Consider the following 21,944-nt stretch of genomic DNA (forward strand, 5'->3'; position numbering starts at 1 on the left):
ATTATTTTTGAGCAGTGAGAGAGGAGAAAGACTTGATTATTTTTGAGCAGTGATGTTAAATTACTGGTGACCAAGGCATCTCTATATCTATGCAATTCCAAAAATACATCCTCCAGGGAAGACCCATCATCTCGGGGGTTGGTTCTTGTATTGAAAGAACCAACAAGTTTCTTTTTTCATTTCAAAGGTTATTTACCCAGGGTGATCTCCCATGTTAAAAATACCAAAGGTGTGTGTGGGGCATTGCGGGGGATGATGTGGGATTAATTGTATTGGGCTACAGTAGATGTTCTTTATATGCCAACCTTGATAAGCGTTGGCCTGGAAGCCATGAAAAAGATGATGGGTGAAGGCCCTCTAACGAGGTTTTTGTTATCGTTATTGGAATATAGTCTTACACACAATTATTTTGTATGGAAGAAGGATTTTTACCTTTCAAGTTAAAGGAACAGCTATGGGGAGCGGCTTTTGCTCTGACCTATGCTGTTATATACATGGGGGAATTGGAGAAGAAATTTGTTTCAAAATACTTTTTTGTCAATGTAGTTTTTTTTATAAATGATATATTGACTATCTTATTTGTGTGTGTAAGGGAAGGCCTTGTTTGATGGCTTTATGCAGGATTTGAACAAGAATTCACATGGGCTTAGTTTTTGTTTTTGAATGTTCAAAGGAAAAAAATTCTTTCTTGAATGTAGAATTTTACATTGGAGAGGATTATAAGGTGCAATTTAGACCGTTTAGGAAACCCACCTCTGTGAATAATTTTCTGCATGCTAGCAGCATGCATCCTCCACATCTGATTAAAGCATTGCCTGAAGGGGGATTTAAAAGAATCTCGAGGAATACCTCTGATTCAAAATTGTGGGATGAGGTACTTGGTGAAGTGTTTTAAGACTCTCTCTCTTCCAGAGTGTATTCGGAGGAAATGCTGTTGGGTATTAATAGCTTCAAAAATCCACAAATAGGCAGGCAAACCAGAATAATCCGTTTGAAATATAACAAAGCGCTTTTTGTACGTACTATGTACAAACTTCAGAAACTTTCTGAAGAAGTTCGTACATATTACGTATGAAAAGTGCTTAAAGTAAAGTTATATTTCAAACAGATTATTCTGGTTTGCATGCCTATTTGTGGATTCTTTTTAAGTTTTTTCTGTTTCATAGGTATTAAGAATAGGTTATGTGGAGGACAGAAAATAAAATAAAAAAGGACTACAGCAAACAATGCTCAGTTTCAAATGAAGAGGACAGATTATTTTTTGTATCAAAGTATTCTGAATTTTCAGATAATTTTGGCATTTAGTTTGTGATGATATGACTGTGGGTTGTTTCCGAGACTCATTACTTTTTCTTATAGTAGATTTAATAACTTGAAGGAACTTAAGTAAAAAGTTGGAGTATCCAACAGATGTTTTGAATGTTGGTATGCAACATTGTGGAAGGTGTTCTGTATGTCATAGGGTTAGAAATCTACATGGAAAGAAAATTAATGGGAAGAAGTATCAAGCGTTTGAGAGGTTTGATTTTGTCGCAAGGGGTGGTTTATGTTTTGGGGTGTGATTGTGCTAAGCTACTTTGGTATGTTGGCCAAACCACTAGGAAGGTAAAAGTTCGCATCCTTGAACATTGGGGGATGTAAGAAGGGGGAACATGGATAGCCCCATGGCCTCACATTTTGTTAATGTGCATAACAGCAATACTGGTGAATTCGTTTTTAGTGTATTGGCTAAACCACATTTTGAGATTGGTAATTTTAAAGCTGAACTCAATAGATTAGAATACAAAATGATTCTTGACTATCATACATTATATCCGAGGGGGTATGAATTTACACTGGGATTCCATTATAAGTTTAGACATTGGGATTTATTGTGAAATTTTGTATTGTGGTATTCAAGCATTTTGAAATTTTGTATTGTGAAGTTCACTATTTGTCCTATTAAGGTAGAAGTGGTAGACTTGTCAATGTAAAGTTTTATTAAGCGATGTCTATTTACTGTTCAGTATTTTCTTGAATTTTAAATGAGTTGTAATTTTGAACTTTAATGATCTGCTGTAGGTTTAAATAATAATGAATTGATTGATTAATGAGTTAGTTCATTGTATATAAGGAGATGGGGTTTGTATGGTGTGGTGTTCATTTAAGGCGAATTGCCGAGGTACCAGGACATGTTAAACTTTTTTCATCTCCGTATTTGGCGTTTCCTATCTGCTTGTGTGGGGGTATTTTGGCTTTTGTTCGCATCATAACTTTCTTACCTGGCCAGAAGATTATATTGGAGAACTTTATTGGTGACTAATGTAGTGTTGCTTTGGGAAACTGTAAATTTGCAGCAGTGTACTAGAAATCAAGTGTTCAGTGTACTAGAAATGAAGTGTTCAGTCGCTGAGTCCACAGGAGAAATTTTAATGAATTTTTGCATATAATTGAGCCTCTGCATACAAGTTGGCTTGTGGTCTCCATACAGATGGATGGTTTGTATTTTTTTTTTAAAGTGAGCTGTTAAGGGTGCTTGTGGGTGATGGAGACCAGAGTTACTAAATGGGTAAACCAAAGCTAATATTTCAAATTAACTTTGAAGCATGTACTGGTGGAGGTTATTGGAGTGTGTGAAGCTGTGTTGATAGTTAACAGTCTACTTGAAAGGGAATCTACATTTTTAAAACCAGTTGTGACACCTTTAAGTTTAATGGTTTGAGCACAGTTAGCAGGCAAGGAGATTCATTTGCAGTCTTGAGTTGAAACATAGACAAATGCAGTAAAGAAAGGAATGATTAACATTTTGATGGGTTATATTATGGGCATATTAAAACTGTAGAATTAAAATTTTGTGAACCACATGCTCCAATACCAGTTTCTTTAAAGAATTTGCTTTGACATTTTAGATTGGGGAATCTCCTGTTGAGGTGGAGGCATCCATCAGCTGGATGTATGAGGATGCTGAACATCTGCAGAGCTTTGTGAATGCTGTGGTTACAGGACAAGGCTTGAAGCATTAGGATGGCCCTCAGAAATGAGCATTGCGTAACAGACACCATTGCTACACATGTGCGACTTCAATTGAGCGGGTCCAATGACAAGCTGTGTACTTGCAGGCTGTAAGGCTGGTAATGGGTTTAGATGCCTGGCTAGGCTGTACCGCAGCTTGCACAGTACATGAAAGGCTGTATTTTAGTTGGAAAGAAAAAAACATTAAACTCCTTGTTTTTCACATTCGGTGAAACTTGTAGGATGTATAATGTAATGTTGAGAGAGGTGGTAAATGGTTGCACTACAAGGGGGTTAAATGTGGGTATGGGTTACAAGAAAATGTACATCTTTTCTTGAAATGCCAGACAGGTTGCAACCAAGATTCTCGTGCAAGAGCTAAGTGACAGGACAGCTCATGGGGAATTGAAAGCTGTCCTTGTGGATATTAAAACCAGTCATTCTCCACTTTTGTTTTTTAGAGAAGCTTAGTTTGCTTCTAAATCTTTGGTCCATATGTCTAGTAGATGATTTTGTATTGCAGAGGCTGATACTTATTAAAGCAAGTGTATAACTGTTATGTCTGCTAAAATTGGAGTAGTTTGGTGCACAATGCTATCCCATAGCATTGGCTTGGCTAGAATTTCACAGCCTAACATGCCACTGAGTAAACCTAGTTGGTAACCAAACATGGGCATGAGTAGTGCCACACAGCAGGCCTGTAAAACCAGAGTTGTGTCTCCTGCACACAAGTCTGCCACATACGTAGTTGGTCAGTTTTTAAAATGCAGTGCTTGGGTGCTATAATTCAGGTGGCTGTCATGTTGACCACACTGATTATAGACTGACTTCAAATTGTAATCTTTGGCAGCACTGAAAGAATGAAGCCTAACTGAAGTGCGCCTCCTTGACTAATTCTCCTTATTGACTTAATCAGATCCTCAGTCAGCATAGCTTCTCTCACATTTGGTTAACTGTTATCCATAGTAAGTAATGGACCATAATCATCAATGTTTAAAACTTTTTGCACATTGAGAAGTGGTGGTGCATGTTTGGGAGATGGAAGGTTGAAGGTGTAGGGTATTCATGCTGAAAGTAATTGTATATTGTGTGCCCGCAGACAAACTGAAGTAGAATATTTTACTCTGTACAGAGGTGCTGGTACAGGAGGACTTGGATTGGCAGTGGAAGGCCCCTCAGAAGCAAAGATGTCCTGCACAGATAACAAGGATGGTAGCTGTACAGTGGAGTACGTACCCTATGAACCTGGTACATACAACCTGAATGTTACATATGGAGGTCAGCAAGTGCCAGGTAAGTGGAGTGCCAAGTTTGCGTTTGTCCCTCTAAGACTGGAATCTAGTCAGACCAGAAAGAGTGGGGAACCTTGTTTGTTGCTCCTGATACTTTGAGTAACTGCAGCACTAAGAAGAGCAAATAACTTGTGCAGCAGTAGCAAGTGGTTCATTGTGGCAGTGAGTGCTTCTGACTAGCTTTAACACCCTGGCCTGGTCATTGTCTCCGTTAAAGATGGTGGTTGTGTAGGTGACTTTTTATTGTCATGGTACACCTCTTCAGTTTGTATAGGTGACATTTGTTGCATTCATGTAAAAGTATGTCAGGGGCATGCAATAAAAGGATAGCCGATTTAGGGTGTGGCCTGAGGGTCTTCACTCCAAGTCAATACCCTGGTATATATTGCTTATTGTGCTCTGGAATGCACTTGTCACTCTGCTTTCCTTTACCCTGCAGTGCAGAAGGTTAGTTGGCCTGCAAGATTGGTCCAGTTGTCTTCCATTCTGCACCCAGTTGACTCATTCTTGCCTTGGAGTTGCAGCATTGTGTATTCCTTGGTTTAAAGTGAGTTGGGTGTTGTAGAGCAAGTCAGTGAGAAGATCCTGTAGAGACTGTCAGCCTACAAAATCTGTTATCCTTTCAAGGTGCATGTGAACTTTCAAGCATGTGAAACCTTTGTAGCAAAGCAGCACACTGATATCTTGGGGCATCTGGGTGTGAAACATTGCTGCAATACAAACACCATTGTCATTTATGTTGCTGGAATTGAGGCCCTTTAGTCAAAGCCAACAGGTAGGGACAAGGATGGTTGAGCCTCCGTGATATGATTTGAGTAATGTTCTCTTGTCTTGACTTAATTTGCTAGTGACAGTTAAGTTCTTTGATCTTGTGTAATTGTGCTACTCATGGTAGTCTTTGCTGTGTCATTGTGGTACTCATGGTAGTCTTTGCTGTGTCATTGTTTAGGAAGTCCATTTAAAGTTCCAGTCAGTGATGTGATAGACGCTACCAGAGTTGCCTGCACAGGAGCAGGACTGGGAACAGGGGTTCGTGCCAATGTCCCACAGTCTTTTACTGTCGATACGAGCAAGGCTGGAGTGGCTCCCCTTTTGGTCAGAGTTCTTGGGCCCAAAGGTTAGTATGACTGTCTTGTGTATTTGTAGTATTTTGATGTCTATTAAATTCATTGCTGTAGTTTAGCATACAAGCCTCTGCCTTTTCTGATTATTGCACAAGCAGTCATGTACTGCCTTGGGTTTAGCACAGGGAGGATCTCTTGTACTGTGCTATTTTGCTGTGTGTGGCCGGGTTTCATTGTTGCAGAGTTCATAGAAATTTACATTAACTGCAGGCAAGACATTTCAAAGTTCATAGCAGGAAAAGTATTTCTAGGAGTTTTAACTTCTTGCTTTTTTTGGCAGGTATTGTTGAACCTGTGGAAGTTGTTGAGAACAGAGATGGTACCCACACAGTGAGTTATGTTCCTACCCGGGAAGGACCCTATACCGTTTCAGTCCAATATGGTGACGATGAGATTCCCCGCAGGTAATCTAGTATATTAGAGGATCTTTGAGCAGGAATTTCCTGCACTGAGTAAACCAAAACATCCCAGTGCCTGAAGTGTAAATTAATATGCTAAATTCAGCAGTGTAGTGCAAGTAATCTGCACTAATGCACAAATAACCTATGCATAAAAAGTGGTGTATGGTTCCAAAGCTTAAGTAACTGGTCATGTAGAACATTTACACTTCTCTTGCTGAGCTTCCTTTACCTGTCGGCTTTTAGAAGCTACTGCCTCAGTCTTTATTCAATCTTGGTGGTGGTATTCATTTTTAAACTACTCTGGTCCATACTGTATCTGTTTAAGTACATTATCTGTGTTGCAGAATCACTTTAAAGCTGCATGCTAGGTCATGCAGTATCCAACTCTAGTTTTACAAAGACATTTTTATAAACCTGTATTAGTCTGGTCTAACTTTTTACCATAGTTTAAAAGACAATCTATGGATGCTACGTGGATATAACAGTTTAGGCAAGAGGAATACGGCTAATGCGATGCCAGAGGCCTTGTGGATTAAAGTTGGTTAATTCAAACTTCCTTTGACGCAAACAAATGCTTCTATGAGTAGTAATAGGGGAAGTAGCCACAGGGGCAGTGGTCTGTAAATCTGCTTGGCTGAGGATTTGGGCCCTTCTAGGGGATTTAGCAGGCTTTAACAGCTCTTTGGGTAAGGCTAGGCTGCCTGGCCAGCTTCCCAGGAAATTGAATGGAACATGGGTAAAACAGGCTTTCATATGCCCATTCCTCTCACATGCTCAAACTATTGCTTTTTATCGAAAGCAGTTAAGGGCCAAGTAGGGGTTGCAAGAGGCCAGGGCAGGTGATAGGGTAAGGGGAGTGGTGGCAACCCACACCGCCAGGATGGTGGTAGCTGTGGTTGACTGCAGTCACTCCACATCCTGTCTTAACTTTCTGAATGTCTCCTGGACAAGTGGATAAGATAGTCAGTGCCTTCCAGGAATACCTATACCATTTTTACTGATTTCCTGCTCTGCAAAGCCATGAGTACTTTTAAAGGAACAGTTAAAAATGTTAATGGTTTCTGAACCAGGGTACTTAATACAGTTTTACTCTTCAGTGTATTCTAATGTTGATACTATTGGACACCCTACTTCTTGACCTGGGGTTTGAAGAAAGCTTGCCTGCACAGCACTACCTGTTCATCACTGTGCTATTTGTTCTACTGCACCCAGTGTTTACTAAGTGCTTTGCACAAGTAATCACCTCAGACTGATTTGTGTTCACTTGCTATCAGACAGCTGCTTAACCCAAGCACCCACAGAGGAGATGCAGTACTATTCTTTGCCTGACCCAAGTCTCTGATCCTACCAACCATATTTAAAGGTGGTAAAAACTTTCTGCTTCAAGATAATGTTCCTCAGTTTGATCTTTTGCCGGTGTAACTAGGAGAGCCTGTCTGCTCGTACATTTCCTTTGTGTGAGGAAAATAGTAGTTTAGGAATAACATCAGTACCTTGATCCCCTCCCTATAAGGAGGTGATTCAGTTGACCCACCAGATTTGTCAAACTGTTACGCTTTCGGGTAGTGTAGACCCTTTCATTGGGTTCTTTTAGACCTAGCTTGTGTCTAGACAGTTGATCTCATTTATGAGCAAGCTCATTGGCCTAAAGGAAATTATTTTTAAGACCCTGCAGGTATTCAGGATGGCATGATGCAGGAAGTGGCAAACCACCATGGTTATATGCTGCACAAAAAGGAGCACTTTTTTCTCTGGGCAAACTAGAGACTTTTGCTGTGACCTAGTTTAATACAAAACTCCCAAGCTTCCATGAACGGGGATGGGCAGTTTTAAGAGCTTTAGAGGCTTATTTCTATACAGTGGTGCTCCATTATAGGGGTAAACTTGGGCAGCTGTAAATGGGCTAGTGCATCTTCTGACACCTTTTTCTGAGCCTTAGTATCATTTTTCAGTACCCTTTCTGAGGAATACTGCACTTTATCCCCCTTACTCTTATGATTAAGATTGATCACAATTTGAATCTGTTACCCTCATGTCTTCCTGGTCTTTCATCATGGTTACGGTTTGTCTGGAGGGTGTCTGGGCTGCATATCATGACACTTATGCCTACATGATGCTCTAAAGGGTTGGAACAAAGCTCTTTACAAGGTCCTGGCACTGTCCGGAAATCTAACTGTTGTATGGCTTCATGCCAGAAGGGGAGAGCATATACTGCATTTGATCTATACAAGTGGGTGTAGTGTGATGTACATACTAAAAGATTTGGTGTATCCAATGGTCTGCTTTCTTGGTTGGGCTAACAAGGTTGTTACAGCAATTCTTAATTTGTGCAATTGGAATAGCATTCGTGGAATCTCAAGGCAAAATGTAAGCACACACTATGGAAGAGAACTACCACTACTGCAACCTTTGTTTGGGACTGTCTACTTGCATTCTGTGAAGCAACTATATACATGGCAGTCCTTGATCATTACAAGTTTGAAGTGCAGTCCTGCAGTAGAGAAGACTTTGCTATGGCTCCCTTTTCTAGTATTCTTTTGATCAGCTTCCAAGGGTAGCTAACTGTTTTTAAAATACCCTTTCTTGGATGAGTACTAAAGTTTCTAATACTTGGGATGGACGGTGTAGTACTAAAAATGGGTAGATGGAATATGATGCCACTGCAATAGATGTCTCCACTGTTTTTTCTCAAGCAAACGTTCACCTTACTGGTCTTTGAGATGGAGAGATTGTAGGTGTCATTTCTCCCTCCCCTACCTGTGCTTTGGCTACTCCTTAGTAATGCATACTGTTGCCCCACTGCTCAGTTGTAGGGTTCTTGGAATCCTCTCTGACCTCTCCTGCTATCCTAGAGGTAAAATGCACTTGCCCTTAGAGAAGCAGAAGCCTAAGAGCACACTTGTGCTTGCCTTCAGTGGGCACCAGTTTGAATCTCTGAATTAATGTTCAAAGAAACAACTTTGTATACTACTTTTTTTATGTAGTCCTAAATCAATATTATTATAAGGAGTACTCTGGGCTTTATTAAGATGGTGGTCAGACTTCAAATAAGTGTTCATTGAGGTGCAGTGAAAGTTTCAGTATAGTTTCCGACTTCCAACTTATTTCCACAAATTGCAGCATAAAGGGACCATCCAGGGAAGAAGGCTAACATAGCTTTAAGAATTCAAAGTAATGAACTTGAACAGTCTCCCTTCTAGCTGGTGGTTAGACTCCCATGCTGGGTGGGGGAAATTGGGTTTTCCCTGAGGATGTCTAGACTTTGGAAGTCTGGCTGGAGGGGGGCTGCCTACTGGTGGCGAACTATGAAAAAAATTCATAGACAGCTTTTAGGTTAATGAGCCAGGGGGCCTTTCTAAGCCTAGCAACATTTTCCTAAATGTCCTGCATTCAAGTAGGACATTGAGGGCCAGGCATTTATATAAGCTCTGTCCATAAGAACATGGGTGCCAGGTCTGATTTAAATGGTACCCCTATTGAATCTGAAGCGTTTCTACTGCTCAAGTTGTAAAGTATCATGCCATTAGTGGACCTGACTCTGTATTTGAAAGCCAAGCCGGACCACTCGTTTCTGCTCGTGGTTTAGCTAATTGCGGTTAAGTAGCTCCTGGTATGAACTGTGTAATTAAAATTGTTGCACTCTTGCATAATCAGCATAGAAACTGTTTTCCTTAATTTGGCATGTAACAGAGCTGTATTTAAGCTTTGTAAAATAGTGAAGTGTACACACCCCAATTAAAATGGCAGGCTTTTGTGATATGAGACCACAGTAAATCATTTCAAAACTTTTCCATCTTTAATGTGACCTATAAACCTGTACAATTCAATTGAAAAATCTGTTTGGGGGGGGGGGTATAACTTACAATGTGCTGGTTGCACAAGTGTGCACACCCTTAAACTAGTACTTTGTGTGAACACCCTCTAATACTTTTTGAAGCACCTTTTGATTCAATTACAGCATTTAATCTTCTTGGATAGGAGTCTATCAGCATGGCACATCTTGACGTGGCAATGTTTGCCTACTCTTCCTTGCAAAAGTGTTCCAAATCTGTCAGATTGCAAGGGCACCCCTTGTGCACAGCCCTGTTCAGATCACCCCACAGATTTTCTATTGGATTTGGGTCTGGGCTGTGGCAGTGCCATTACAAAACTTTAATTTTCTTCTGGTGAAGCCATTCTTATGTTGATTTGGATGTATGCTTGGGGTCATTTTCTTGTAAAGGTGAAATTCCTCTTAATCTTTAGCTTTCTAGCAGACACCTGAAGGTTTTGGGCTGAAAGTGACTGGTATTTGGAACTGTTCATAATTCCTTCCACCTTTACTGCTGCTACCTTCATGCTTCACCATGGGGTTGGTGCTTTGATGCAAAGTGTTTTTGCAACAAACGTACCTTTTGGAATTGTGGCCAAAATGTTCATCCTTGGTCTCATCAGACAACACATTTTCCCACATGCTTTTGGGAGACTTTATGTATTTTGAAAATTTTAGCCGGCCCTGGGTGTTTTGCGTAAAAAAAAAAAAAAAAAATATTTTGCAACCCTACCCCATAGTCCAGACATATGGAGACTATGGGAGATGGTTATGTACTACATGTGACAATGAGTACTTGCCAGAAATTCCTGCAGCTCCTTCAGTGTTTCTGTAAGTCTCTTGGCAGCTTCCTTGACAAGTTTTAGTCTAGTCTTATCAATTTTGGAGGAACATCCAGTTCCTTGCAACGTCACTATTGTCCCATATTTTCTCCACTTTTGACTCTCTTCACTGTTCCATGGTGTATCCAATGCTGTGTAAATGTTTTTGTACCCTTCTGATTGATACCTTTCAACAGGGCGATTCCTTTGTTTTATAAGCTCTCTGCGAATTATGGCTTTTGCTGTAGCAGGCAACTGAGTAAATGTCAGGAAAGTCCTACCAGGAAAGCTGAACTTCATTTGGGGTTAGTCTCTAATTGGCAGGTGTGTACCCAAGAAGCCTGTTGTAATTGAAATAAAAGGTGCTTCAACAAAGTATTAGTTTGAGTGTATATTCTTGTGTAACCAGGTTATTGTATGTTTTTTATTTTTTATATTTTCCCCTAACTGATTTGAATTGTACAGGTTATAGGTCCCATTAAAGGTGGGGAAAGTTTTGAAATGATTTATTGTGGTCTCTTTTATATCACAACTGGCATTTTAACAGGGGTGTGTACACTTTTTTTTTTTTTTTTAATATCCACTGTAGGTAACTGATTGCATTTTAACAGGAAGAATTTGTTGCATATAATATAGAGAATATTTACTGGAGAATGCAGTTTTAATTGCATGTAATTACAGGGGAAGTCATATGTTCACAGTTCAGAAAGTGTGGATAATCTGTATGTGAAAACGTGCTGGTTCCGGAGAGATTTTGAGCAAGAGTTAGAACTGAGTCCTGATGCAAGACTATTGACATCTGTAACTTGTTCCTCGTATCCGTTCAGTTACTGTTAAATGGTTAAGTTCTTTGTTCACTTAAGATCTTTAGTGGTATTTTTTTCTCTCATTAGCGAAGGTATAGATAGCACTGTAGATTGTCATGCTGCTGGTATCTGCCTCTAACTGGCCAGTATCTCATACTGTTTTGCTGCTGGTCCCTAGCCCTATCTAGGGTAGTGATATGGTGTACTACCTTGCCAGGACAGCAGCTGTGGGGAATTGGAGCATTCCTACCAACCTGCCTTGAATCCTGTGCATGAAATTTATTTTGAAAGATCATTGCCAGGGATTAGGGGCACTGAAGACTTTGACAGAGTGCTGAGAAAGGGTCTTGAAGTGCTAGGTAAGTGGTCAATATGTAGTCCTCTCCTGTGCAGGAATGTTTCATGTATATTTAGGACAGCAGTGCATATTCCCTGTTTGCTGTTAACTAGTGTTGATCAGTGGAAGCATTTGTAAGAGTCTTTAATCATTGGGTTCCAGTGGTGTGATTTACCATCTAATGGGCCATGAAGCAGATCAAGGACCATGGCCACTGTCCTTTGCATGCCTAGCTTGAAAGCTACAGCCAAGCTATGTGGGTACCACCATGATTCAGTATTTACAGCCTTGCTCCTAAAGGTAGACTCTCTTGGGTTTTGTAGACCGTAAGAAAACCAGCAACATGGAAACCTGAAGCATCAGTACAATGTAGTTAACACTGTAGCAATGTGGAGGGGAGCATCGGTTTTGTATATTGTGTTGCTTGTAGTTGACATTTTCTGCCAGCAACAATCCCCACCCCCAGTATTTTGCCAAAGTGTCATTGAAGCATCTTCTGTGGCAGTTCCATGTCATGTTGTAATGCATAGATGTTATGTGGTCCAATCTCACCTACATTCTTACTCACTGGTTCGGAGCCGAACATTGGCTCCGACTCTGCCAACTTATTTTTCTAGCATGAAGTCTCCAATTGGCTGGACTAACCTGGTATCCCATGTTGCACTGCTCCATAGCCCCAGATCTCATTTGCCGCTCGTGTAGCTAGGACGTGGTCTCACTTGGCTGTGGCTAGGTAGCTTTAAAACTTTTTTTCTCACTGAATATTGTGTTTTTTCCTCACAAAAGCTATCTTAATAGCTATTTGCTCTTGTTTAGCGTGTCTTGTGGTGAGTGATTTTTGACTGTATCCCTCTGTTCTGACGGGCTAGGCCAGTTTAAGTTGGAGGACCTAGTCCTCCCTCCATTGTATATTTTTGTCCTAATTTTCCTGTGTAAAAAAAGCTGTTTTTCCTCGCTTCTGTGTGTGGGTTAGTAGTCTCAAGAATCTTTTAAGTTAGAGATTCTTGTCAGTAGTTAGCAGTAGTTTCCCGCCTTAGCCATTGTTGGACTAGGGTCCTGTTGCTTGTTTGTGTTGTGTGCAGTTTTCATTGATATGTCAAAGGAGCAAAAGGAACATAAACCCTCTGGGTTTAAGAAATGTTCTAAATGCAGCTACAAGATGTCCATAACAGATGGACATTCAGTTTGTGTATACTGCCTGGGGGGCTATACATTTACAAGAGTCCTGTAGCTTTTGTCACGCCTTCAGTCCGAGGGTGCTACAGGAAAGAAGTAAACTTGTACTGAAGGGTCTTCCAAAGCCTTCCTTTGAGGAGTCCTTGGACTTCCTCTGGTTCACAAACTAAAGTCAAGACTTCTAAGGCTAAGAGATCTCCGGCTCCATCTGTTTCATTGGAACCACCGGAGAATTCTACCAAATTGGATTCTACCTCCTCGGCTCCCTTGATCTCGGGGCCGCAGAGTTAGCTGTGGTTCTTGAATCGGCCTCTGCTCCAATTCTGTTAGAGCCCATTTGGAGCCGGTCTCCTAGTGTTAGACATGGATCTCCAGATAGATCAATCACCTTCTCTCCTCCAAATCCTCCAGACTCTCTGGTTTGGATGTGGATAGGGTGGTCCAGCGGCTCCTGTAGTCGCCTGTGTTGGCAAAATTTTCGGCTCTGACCCAGTCTGCTCCGGAGCCAGTCCCGATGAGTGCACAGATGGTTCCTCCTCCGAGCACCTCCTTGTCTTCGGAGCTGGAGTGTTCTGCTCCGGGTAATGTTCTGCCTGCTCCGATACCTGTTGAGGCTTTATCGGTGCCGAAGTCTGCTCCAACCATGTTGGCTCCATCCTCTGGTTTTGGAACTCTGGTTTCCTCTGTCAGACCCGAGGGGGATACTTTGGGACCTATGTCTGTTCTGAGCCTCCCTCTCGGCGCTTCGACTCTAACTTGGACTCCGGTCGTGGCCACTGAGGTTGGTCGGTCCTCTGATTCGGGGGGGACCCGCCTTCAAGGCCATGAGTAGCGCACTAGCCAGATCTTCAGTGACATCACCCGGCTCGGTCATTCCATCCCCTTCCACACCAGCGAGAGCCTCTGATGTCCCCCTATCTGTTGACTGAGCCTCAAGGTCTGGGGATACCCCCATGAGCGGTCCCCAATTTTCTGAGGGCCTCTCAGTCTGCCTGAGGAGCCCCCAAGAAAAGTTGTGCAAGAGGAAGCACAGACTCCCAGGACAAATCTCACTTCTGATACCGACCTCGAAGAGTCAGAGGGGTCCCCCAAGTCGTCCTCCAATGACGTCTTTCTCAGACATCCTGGAGATTTTGAGGCAGAGAGGCGGCTGGTCGTCCAAAACCCCCTCTGAGGAGGAGTCTCTATTCCTCAAGGCCTTTGGGGCTCAACCCTCCACCTCCTGGGTGTCTCCACCCTTCGATGAGCTCCTAGATTTGATCTGTCTGAAGGGTGTGGGAGATTCCTGACTCTGTGGAACCTGTACCCAGATGCCCTAATAAATTTCTTTCGGCTCCCCCTGGGAAAGCGTTCCTGTCCAAAGGGGTTTCTGTGGATGCCATGGTGGCGGCGGTAGCCACTCAGCAGGAAGTAGCAGAGTCTTCTTCCTCTGTCCGTCCTCCTGACAAGGAGTCCAGGAGTATGGATCGGTACGGGAAGTGTACCCTCTCCAGCAACCTTCACCCTTCGGTCTCTGAATTATCTTTGTCATTTTACTTGGCTCCAGAGAGATCTCCTTAAAGAGGAGATACTCTAACGGGTAACGTACCTGAGGTGTTAACGCAGACTGTTAATGCCCAAATGCCCAGTTGTCTACTCTTGGCTCTATTGTCAACTTGTCCATGAGGCTCGTATCTTATGCAGCTGAAGGGGCGAGCAGGGCAGCTAGCTCAGGTGTAGCCCTCAGGAGGCAAGCCTGGATGCGCCTGTCATTTCGTGGAGGCCTTAAAGTCTTCCTTCACTGACTCCCCCTTTGATGGGTCTTCACTCTTTGGGACCAAAGAGAAAGACACCCTCACCAGATGCGAGCAAGAGGGAAAGACCCTGTCTGCCGTAGGGGTCCATTTTTCTCTTCCATCTAGGCCTTACCCCAAGGCTCAGAGGGGGAGGAAAAATGTGGTTCAGAAAGTCACAGAAGTCTTTCCCTGCCGCTCAAGGAGAGTCCCCCTCCAGAGGCAGAGGGGGAGGCTATTCTGGGTGACGCCGCCCTAGGGGCAGAGGAGGCCCTCGCAATTCGGGAGACCATGATTCCTTTCGCGGGCCTTCCTATCATCGTCCCTGAGGTATTGCCCGACTGTGCTATTCCGGAGCCAGTCGGGGGCCGCATTTTGTTGTACCCGGAAGCCTGGGCAAGTATCACTCAGGATCGATGGGTGCTTCAAATAGTTACCGGAGGTTATTCCATCCCCTTGTTATCAGACCCCCCTCTAGCCAAGAGAATCCCAGACGCTCCACCCAGTCAAAGGGATCACGCAACACTAGAAATTTCAAAGTTGCTGGAAAGTCATCCAACCTGTCCCCTCAGACCAGATCGGATTAGGGACTTAAGACTCTCTTTGGTGCCGAAAAAAAACAGGGGACCGGAGACCCATCTTGGATCTCGGCCGACTGAATTGCTACGTTCTAAAGTCCAAGTTCCGAATGGTCACCCTTCAGTCTATTTTTCCGTTACTGGGAAAAGTATGGATGTGCTCCATCGACCTCAAGGATGCTTACTACCATATCAAAAGGGACAGGGCATCCAGGAGTCACTTACCCTTCCGGCTGGGAGCCAGTCATTTCCAGTTTCGTGCCCTGCCCTTTGGTCTCACCACAGCCCCCAGAGTGTTGAAGTGTTTGGCAGTGGTGACAACTCACCTGAGACGTCATGGATTCAAAGTGTTTCCATACCTGGACGCCTGGCTCCTCATCGCCCCCACCAGGCATCTTCTCATTCAGGCCAGGGAAACTACCATTGCCCTTTGTCATCAGCTAGGAATTACCTTGAACTGGGGAAAGTCTGCCTTGCTGCCCTCACAGCGTGTCACATTTTTAGGCGCAGAGCTAGACACCATTCATATGCGGCTGTTCCTGCCCCAAGAAAGGATAGAGGGGTTGCAGGGTCAGGTTCGCGCGTTGTTACCCCTCAAGAAGTTTCAGGCCAGATGGGTTCTACAGCTCCTGGGATCCATGGCAGCCACCATTATGTTAGTGCCTCTAGCCAGATTACACATGAGGCTTCTGCAGTGTCTCCTCTCTGCCCAGTGGTCCTTTCAGAAACTTCCCCTGTCCCATTTAATCCTACTCCTCGATCGGTGCAAACAGGACCTCTGTTGGTGGCTACGCTATGCCAACTTGAACAAGGGGAATCCGTTTATTCCTATGCCACCAGGTGCCACGGTGACGACTGACTCCTCCCAGATGGTGTGGGGGGTCATTATCTTGGCAGGATGGTCCAAGGCACGTGGCAAGATCCCTAGGTACATCTGCACATTAATGTTCTAGAGATGAGAGCGGTGTTACTGGCGTTGCAAGAACTGCAGAGCTCTCTCCCCCTAGGAACGATTGCGATTCACTGTGACAACATGTCCGTGGTGTTGGTACCTGAACAAGCAAGGGGGAACCAGATCTTACCCCCTATGCAGAGAGGCTATGTGAGTGTGGCAGTGTCTTCCCGACTGTTCCTTGTGGCAACGCACATTCCGGGGAAGGCCAATGTGATGGCAGACAGGCTAAGCAGATCTATTCTAATGCCTTATGAGTGGTCCCTGAACCGCTGAGTTGCGGAACAGATTTTCAACAGGTGGGGTCAGCCTTGCTGCAATCTCTTTGCCAATCCCCACAATGCCAAGTGCAGAAACTACTTCACTCTGACCCCCCCCCCCCCCCCACAGGGGGAATCACCTAGGGACGCTCTAGTCCACGAGTAGCCTCCCGGTCTGCTCTGTGCTTTCCCTCAGTTTCCTCTGCTACCAAGAGTGATTCAGAAAGCCATTTCCACGGGAAACAACATGATTCTAATTGCCCCACACTGGCCTCGCAAAGTCTGGTTCTCCTTTCTTCATCAGTATGCAGTGGACAGTCCTTGGACTCTGGACCCAGCACCAGACCTACTGACATGTTGGGACAGTCCCATCCCTCCTTGCGGACCCTCAGGTTGACAGCCTGGCTACTCCACTTCCATCTTTAGTCAGACTTCGTTTTTCACCTGAGGTAGTACACATTTTATCTTCTCATAAATCTTCTACAAGGAAGATTTATTCCAGCAAGTGGAAAAGATTTTCAATTTGGGCTCTGGGACTGGATCCTTTCACAGCCCCCATCCCTGCTGTCTTAGATTTTTTATCCATACTTTTTCAGCAGGGTTCTGCTCCTGCGACCATTAAGGTCCAGCTGGCCACTATTTCTAATTTTCATACCTCTTATGAACCTTCTCTCATGGCTCATAAACTATGCAAGGCCTTTTTGAGGGCCTCCTTATTACTACGGCCTCCTGTGTCAGAACCCATCATGCCATGGGATTTAAATTTTGTCTTACAAGCCCTGACTTCACCTTTCGAGCCAGCTGCCACCTGTGAATTAAAATTTCTGTCTTGGAAGACTGCATTCTTAATAGCCATCACATCAGCCAGACGGGTGTCGGAGATTCAAGCTTTGTCCATCAAATACCCATATTGAATCTTTCATAAGGACAGGGTTTCCTTGAGACCTAATCCGTCCTTTCTTCTGAAAGTAACCTCTGCCATTAATCTCAGTCTATTGAGCTGCCAGTTTTCTTCCCTCAATTTTCCAACAAGGCTGAGTTTAAATTTCATCAGTTGGACGTACACAGGCAGCTTCGATTTTACTTAGACAAAACAACTTCGTAAGTCTGGCCAACTATTTCTATTTTCAGAAAATAGAACCGGTTCCTCTATTTCTAAGATTACAATTTCCAGATGGATTTTTGATTGCATCTCCTATGTCTATTCGTCAGCAGGCAGAAATTTACCATTCCGTCAAGGCTCACTCCACCAGGGCTGTTTCCGCTTCAGTAGCTTATCATTCCAGGCTATCTTTGGATGAAATTTGTGCTGTGGCCACGTGGGCTTCTCCCCACACCTTTATTACTCATTACAAATTAGACGTGGCTTCTAGGGGCCAGGCTTCCTTTGGTTCCACTGTTCTCAGGAGCATCTTCCATTGAGCCTCACAGGATAGAGGTGCTGGGGACGCTGTCCCGTGAGTAAGAATGTAGGCGAGATTGGATCACATAACATCTAGAAGTTATGTAGTCACCATAACGGTTGATGTATGTGGTCCATCTCTCCTCACATTCTTACGTTCCCTCCCACCTGTCCCCCCTCCTGGAGGATTTGGACGGGACATTGGTCTTCAGTACCCTTCAGTGTTGGTTGTTTTTTCTTTGCTACCCTGGATAGTGTTCTACCTTACTGAACTGTGGTTGTGCATGAGGTGTGACTATGGATTGCTGCAAACTAGATCTGGGGCTAGGGAGCAGTGCAACATGGGATACCAGGTTAGCCCAGCCAATTGGAGACTTCGTGCTAGAAAAAGAAGTTGGCAGAGTCTGAGCTGATGTTCAGCTCAGAACCCGTGAGTAAGAATGTGAGGAGATGGACCACATCGAATGTTATGGTGAGTACATAACTTCTAGTTTTTTTCCCCCTCTGGGCACTTTCACTACTGTTGCAAGAAAGTGAATGGACCTCTGTCATGAATGCTTTTTTATAGCTCTCAAAAGTACCTGCATGATACAAGTGTATTGTGGTTTAGATGACAAACTTGGTTTTGCTAAAGTCTTTAATGCTTTAAGTAGCTTGCAAAAGAATGTTATGGTGAGTTTTTTCTAGATTTCTAAACATGGTATGCACTGTGCCATCTTGTTACTGACTCATGCATATGGACGACCGTATCAAGGTGACTTGCCAAATATTCGCTTGTGTAATGTGTATGAAGTGTACTTTTGTCCATTTGTGTCCCTAGAGTGATGGCAATGTGTAAAGCCTGCCATTCAGTTTTGGCAGCGTTTTACCTTTTCACTGATGTGATTTGGGGTATGTACATTAGCATATGGGAATGCAACTGATGCCTCTACTGTGGGGACATGAGAATTGCATTTATAGAAGGCTTGCCTGCACTACAGAAACTACTTTTCTAGTAGCTTTGAACATAAGTGGAGTAGCACAATGGCAAAGAAGGGATGGTGCACTTGGATGCACTGTGCCAACTGTCAGCACATGGTTGAGGTCCCATAACTTATGTAGGTAAGACCTGCCCATTTGCAGTTTTGAGTCATGGACAAGCCAGAGAGGGGTCACTTGCATGTGCTTGAAGCATGGAGTACTATGGCATCAGGAAACACACTGAAGGTTTATATTGGGGTTACATTAGGGTTTGACCCCTTCAACAAAGCATAACAGCAAGCTGCAAAGATGGCAGTTGTAGAAGCGCCTTTAAATTCACAACTTACTCGTGCTTGCATTCACAGAAAAATTATCTCAACATTTTTCATACATTAAATTTTTAATTCAGTCTAGCAAACAGATTTGTGTCTTTCCTTAAATCTCATTCCTCCTAAATATTCTGCATGTATTTCCACAAATTCCATTTATTTTCATTTAATTTGCTAGTTCCTTTTTCTAAAGATCCCACCCTTGGTTCATTTTAAAGCAGCTTGTCATTTTGGTAGAAAATGGCATTTAGACTTCAGGCTTTACTGTGTATAGGTAATTTTGGATCCTGTGTTCCATGTAGAGTAATTTCCTTGGTTACAGCAGTTTGCTTCCCTGTCATTTCTGACCGTATTTGGCCGGGCGTTTGATAATCTGACTTGTTAAATGTGTCACCATTCTCTGTTTTCCATCACACCTGCATTTGCTGTCTATTTGAGGAAAAAGTCTCAGATGCTGGGATTTCAGATAATTTTAACCCCAACCAAATTGCATCTGTAATGCTTGCAGTAGTACAAGCATTACTCCTTTGCGAATTCCATTTGTCTTCCTACTCGTAACATCTGATCTCGTTCTCATTCAGTATTTTGTATGCCATACTAACTAATCCCTTAACAGCTTGTTTTCTGGACTGGTGGAAATTTATTTGAATCTAGATCTTAACTCCTTCACTCCAATGGAGCCTGGGAAGTTTGAACCAACTTCCAATGGGCAGAGCCCAAACCTTTTGTCAATCAAATTGTCCTCCCATTTCAAACAAATGTTTATCTCTGGAACCATAGGGGTTATGAAAGAAGTATCAATGGCAAACTCAACGTACACTTTTTATAATGGTAGTATTCTTTAGGTTCTAGGTCTTAAACTGAATTTTATAAGTCATAGTAAACTGAGTAAGTGTGTAACATTTTGTAAACAGCTTAAAATATCTCAACCACTCAAGTTAAGCACATGCTGTCAGCAGACTTTTATTCATCTAGCTGAGAGCTTTCATAAGAGGTTGAATTCAGTCTGTTAATTGGTTGTTGAGATTTAGAAAAAATGAATTATCCGTATAAATACCATAAAAACAGTTCTCTTTCAGAGGTCAACTATTCATGCAGTTTGCCATTGTGTTGAGCTTTAAGATGAAATCTTTTAAAACCTTGTACATGGCATGGTTTTGGAATTCATGCAAATATGAACAAGCAATATTTGATGTGTAGATGGAGTTGACTGCAGATGTACCTGGAGGTGTCACTCTGATATGAGTTAAGGTTAGGGAAATCTCTGCCAGGGAAGGAGTATGGGCAATCTTTACCATGCAGTCCAAACTACAGCTTGGTCTCATCCCACTTTGTGTAGCTATTTTCTCCCAAAGTCTTTGTTCATTTGCCAGTTTCTCTGTTAATTCCAGCCACCTCTTGCCTATTTTCTGTTGCTGTACTTGGTCATCCCTGTCGGCAGAATTGTCTTTTGCATTCCGATGTTGGCTTAGTTCTTGAAATACTTAAACGTTATGGTTCTCCTTAAGGCTCTGCATCCAGAATCCTACACATTTCTTGAATTTCAATTTGCTTTCTTAATTCCTTTCCAGTTTGATATATAACCTCCTGCTTGGATTATGTATGAGCCTTACCTGCATAGCTGTGCAGTGCCCAAATTGGGTAATACTAAACCATGTCATGCAATGGGGAAGATTATCTTTTCCCGTTTAACTCTTGCCCTCTTCCCTTGCATTCTTTCAACCTCAATTGTTTATATTCTCTGCTTTTATACACTAGTAAGGTACATCTTTAAGGAAGTAAAACGTGCACTACTTGTGTATTACTCTATCTATAATAAAGCTTTTCCTATTTTCTCCTCGTGTATCTTTAGATGTCCTTCAAGGATGCATCTGCAGTCTTTACAAATGGGTTGTCCTGTCGTCAGGCAGCCCTTCGGTCGGCCGGATTCCAAAGTCTGGGTCTGGCTTCGGCTGGTGTCGCACTTCACCCGACGTCATTGCGGCAGTCATTCGGGTATAAAGGCATCAGCCGACGTCATTTTCCTCAGTCTTTCTTGCCGCGTGGCGCCCAAAGCAGAAGCTGTTCGCAAGTGCCGGTCGGTCAGATCCAGAGATTACTACTACCGAATACTACTTCGAAGACTTCTATAAAGCGAAGTACCCCGTTGGGGACTCTTTCTTGCCTCAGCCGATGTCAGAGAAAGTTAATAACTGTTTATCTTGTGGGAAACAAATACCTCATAAAGATTTCCACTCCTATTGCATACATTATTTAGGCCCAGACCATGACGTAGCAGCTTGTCTAGCCTGTGCTTCTTTTAACTGGCGGACGCTTAGACGTCGCTCGGACTTTGCTGAACAGATTTTCGGCTCCGATTTTGCCTACATTATGCCATCGGATCCTCCGACTACGCAAATAATCAAAAAACGCAAAGAAAAGGACAGACACTCGCGGTCCGCGGTTTCGGCCGAAACCGCAGTTAAGCAAACCACGAGTGTCTCTGTTTCGGCTGAAACCGAGCAAGCGGTTCTTTCTTCAGCCGATAACTTGCCTTCTACCGAGGCCTCTTCTAACCTGGTAGAAACGGCTTCTGAAATCCAACCTTCTGTTGCGATTTCACAGGATTTATCTGACACCATTCTCCTAGATATTTCTACCCCTGCACGTGGAGCTGCTAGGCCTCCTCCAGCTATGTCTATTAAGGCCTTTGCCAGGGCTAAAGCAGCCAAAGCATCTAAACCTGTGCCTGCCAAGCCCCCCTCTCACAGGCCCAGCACCAGCTCCCATATGCTTTCTTTAGCAGAGGATATCATCACTTTAATTCGTGGAGTCCAGCCTCATCCAGACAGGGCCTCTCTCCCTCGTCCAGAAAAGAGGACTAGAGCAGAGCCCCCTGAGCCAGAAGCCACTGATGATTCCTCTGACTCAGAACATACAGACCCTCCTGAGG

The 21,944-nt window shown here is 43.2% G+C and overlaps 1 protein-coding gene across 8 annotated transcripts in view; it reads left to right on the forward strand.

Annotated features, from left to right (window-relative positions):
* Nucleotides 1-21,944, forward strand: part of FLNA (filamin A) — a 1,106,834-nt gene that overhangs the window by 662,685 nt on the left and 422,205 nt on the right. For all 8 annotated transcript variants that reach the window (XM_044080337.1, XM_044080332.1, XM_044080334.1 and 5 more), the window contains 3 exons: nucleotides 4,124-4,284; nucleotides 5,233-5,400; nucleotides 5,688-5,811. In XM_044080337.1, coding sequence (XP_043936272.1) covers nucleotides 4,124-4,284; nucleotides 5,233-5,400; nucleotides 5,688-5,811 — 453 coding nt within the window. The remainder of the gene's footprint in view (nucleotides 1-4,123; nucleotides 4,285-5,232; nucleotides 5,401-5,687; nucleotides 5,812-21,944) is intronic.

This window comes from Protopterus annectens, chromosome 8.part0 (genome assembly GCF_019279795.1).
Source record: "Protopterus annectens isolate FY-2018-M chromosome 8.part0, PAN1.0, whole genome shotgun sequence".
In the NCBI taxonomy this organism is placed as follows: Eukaryota; Metazoa; Chordata; order Ceratodontiformes; family Protopteridae; genus Protopterus; species Protopterus annectens.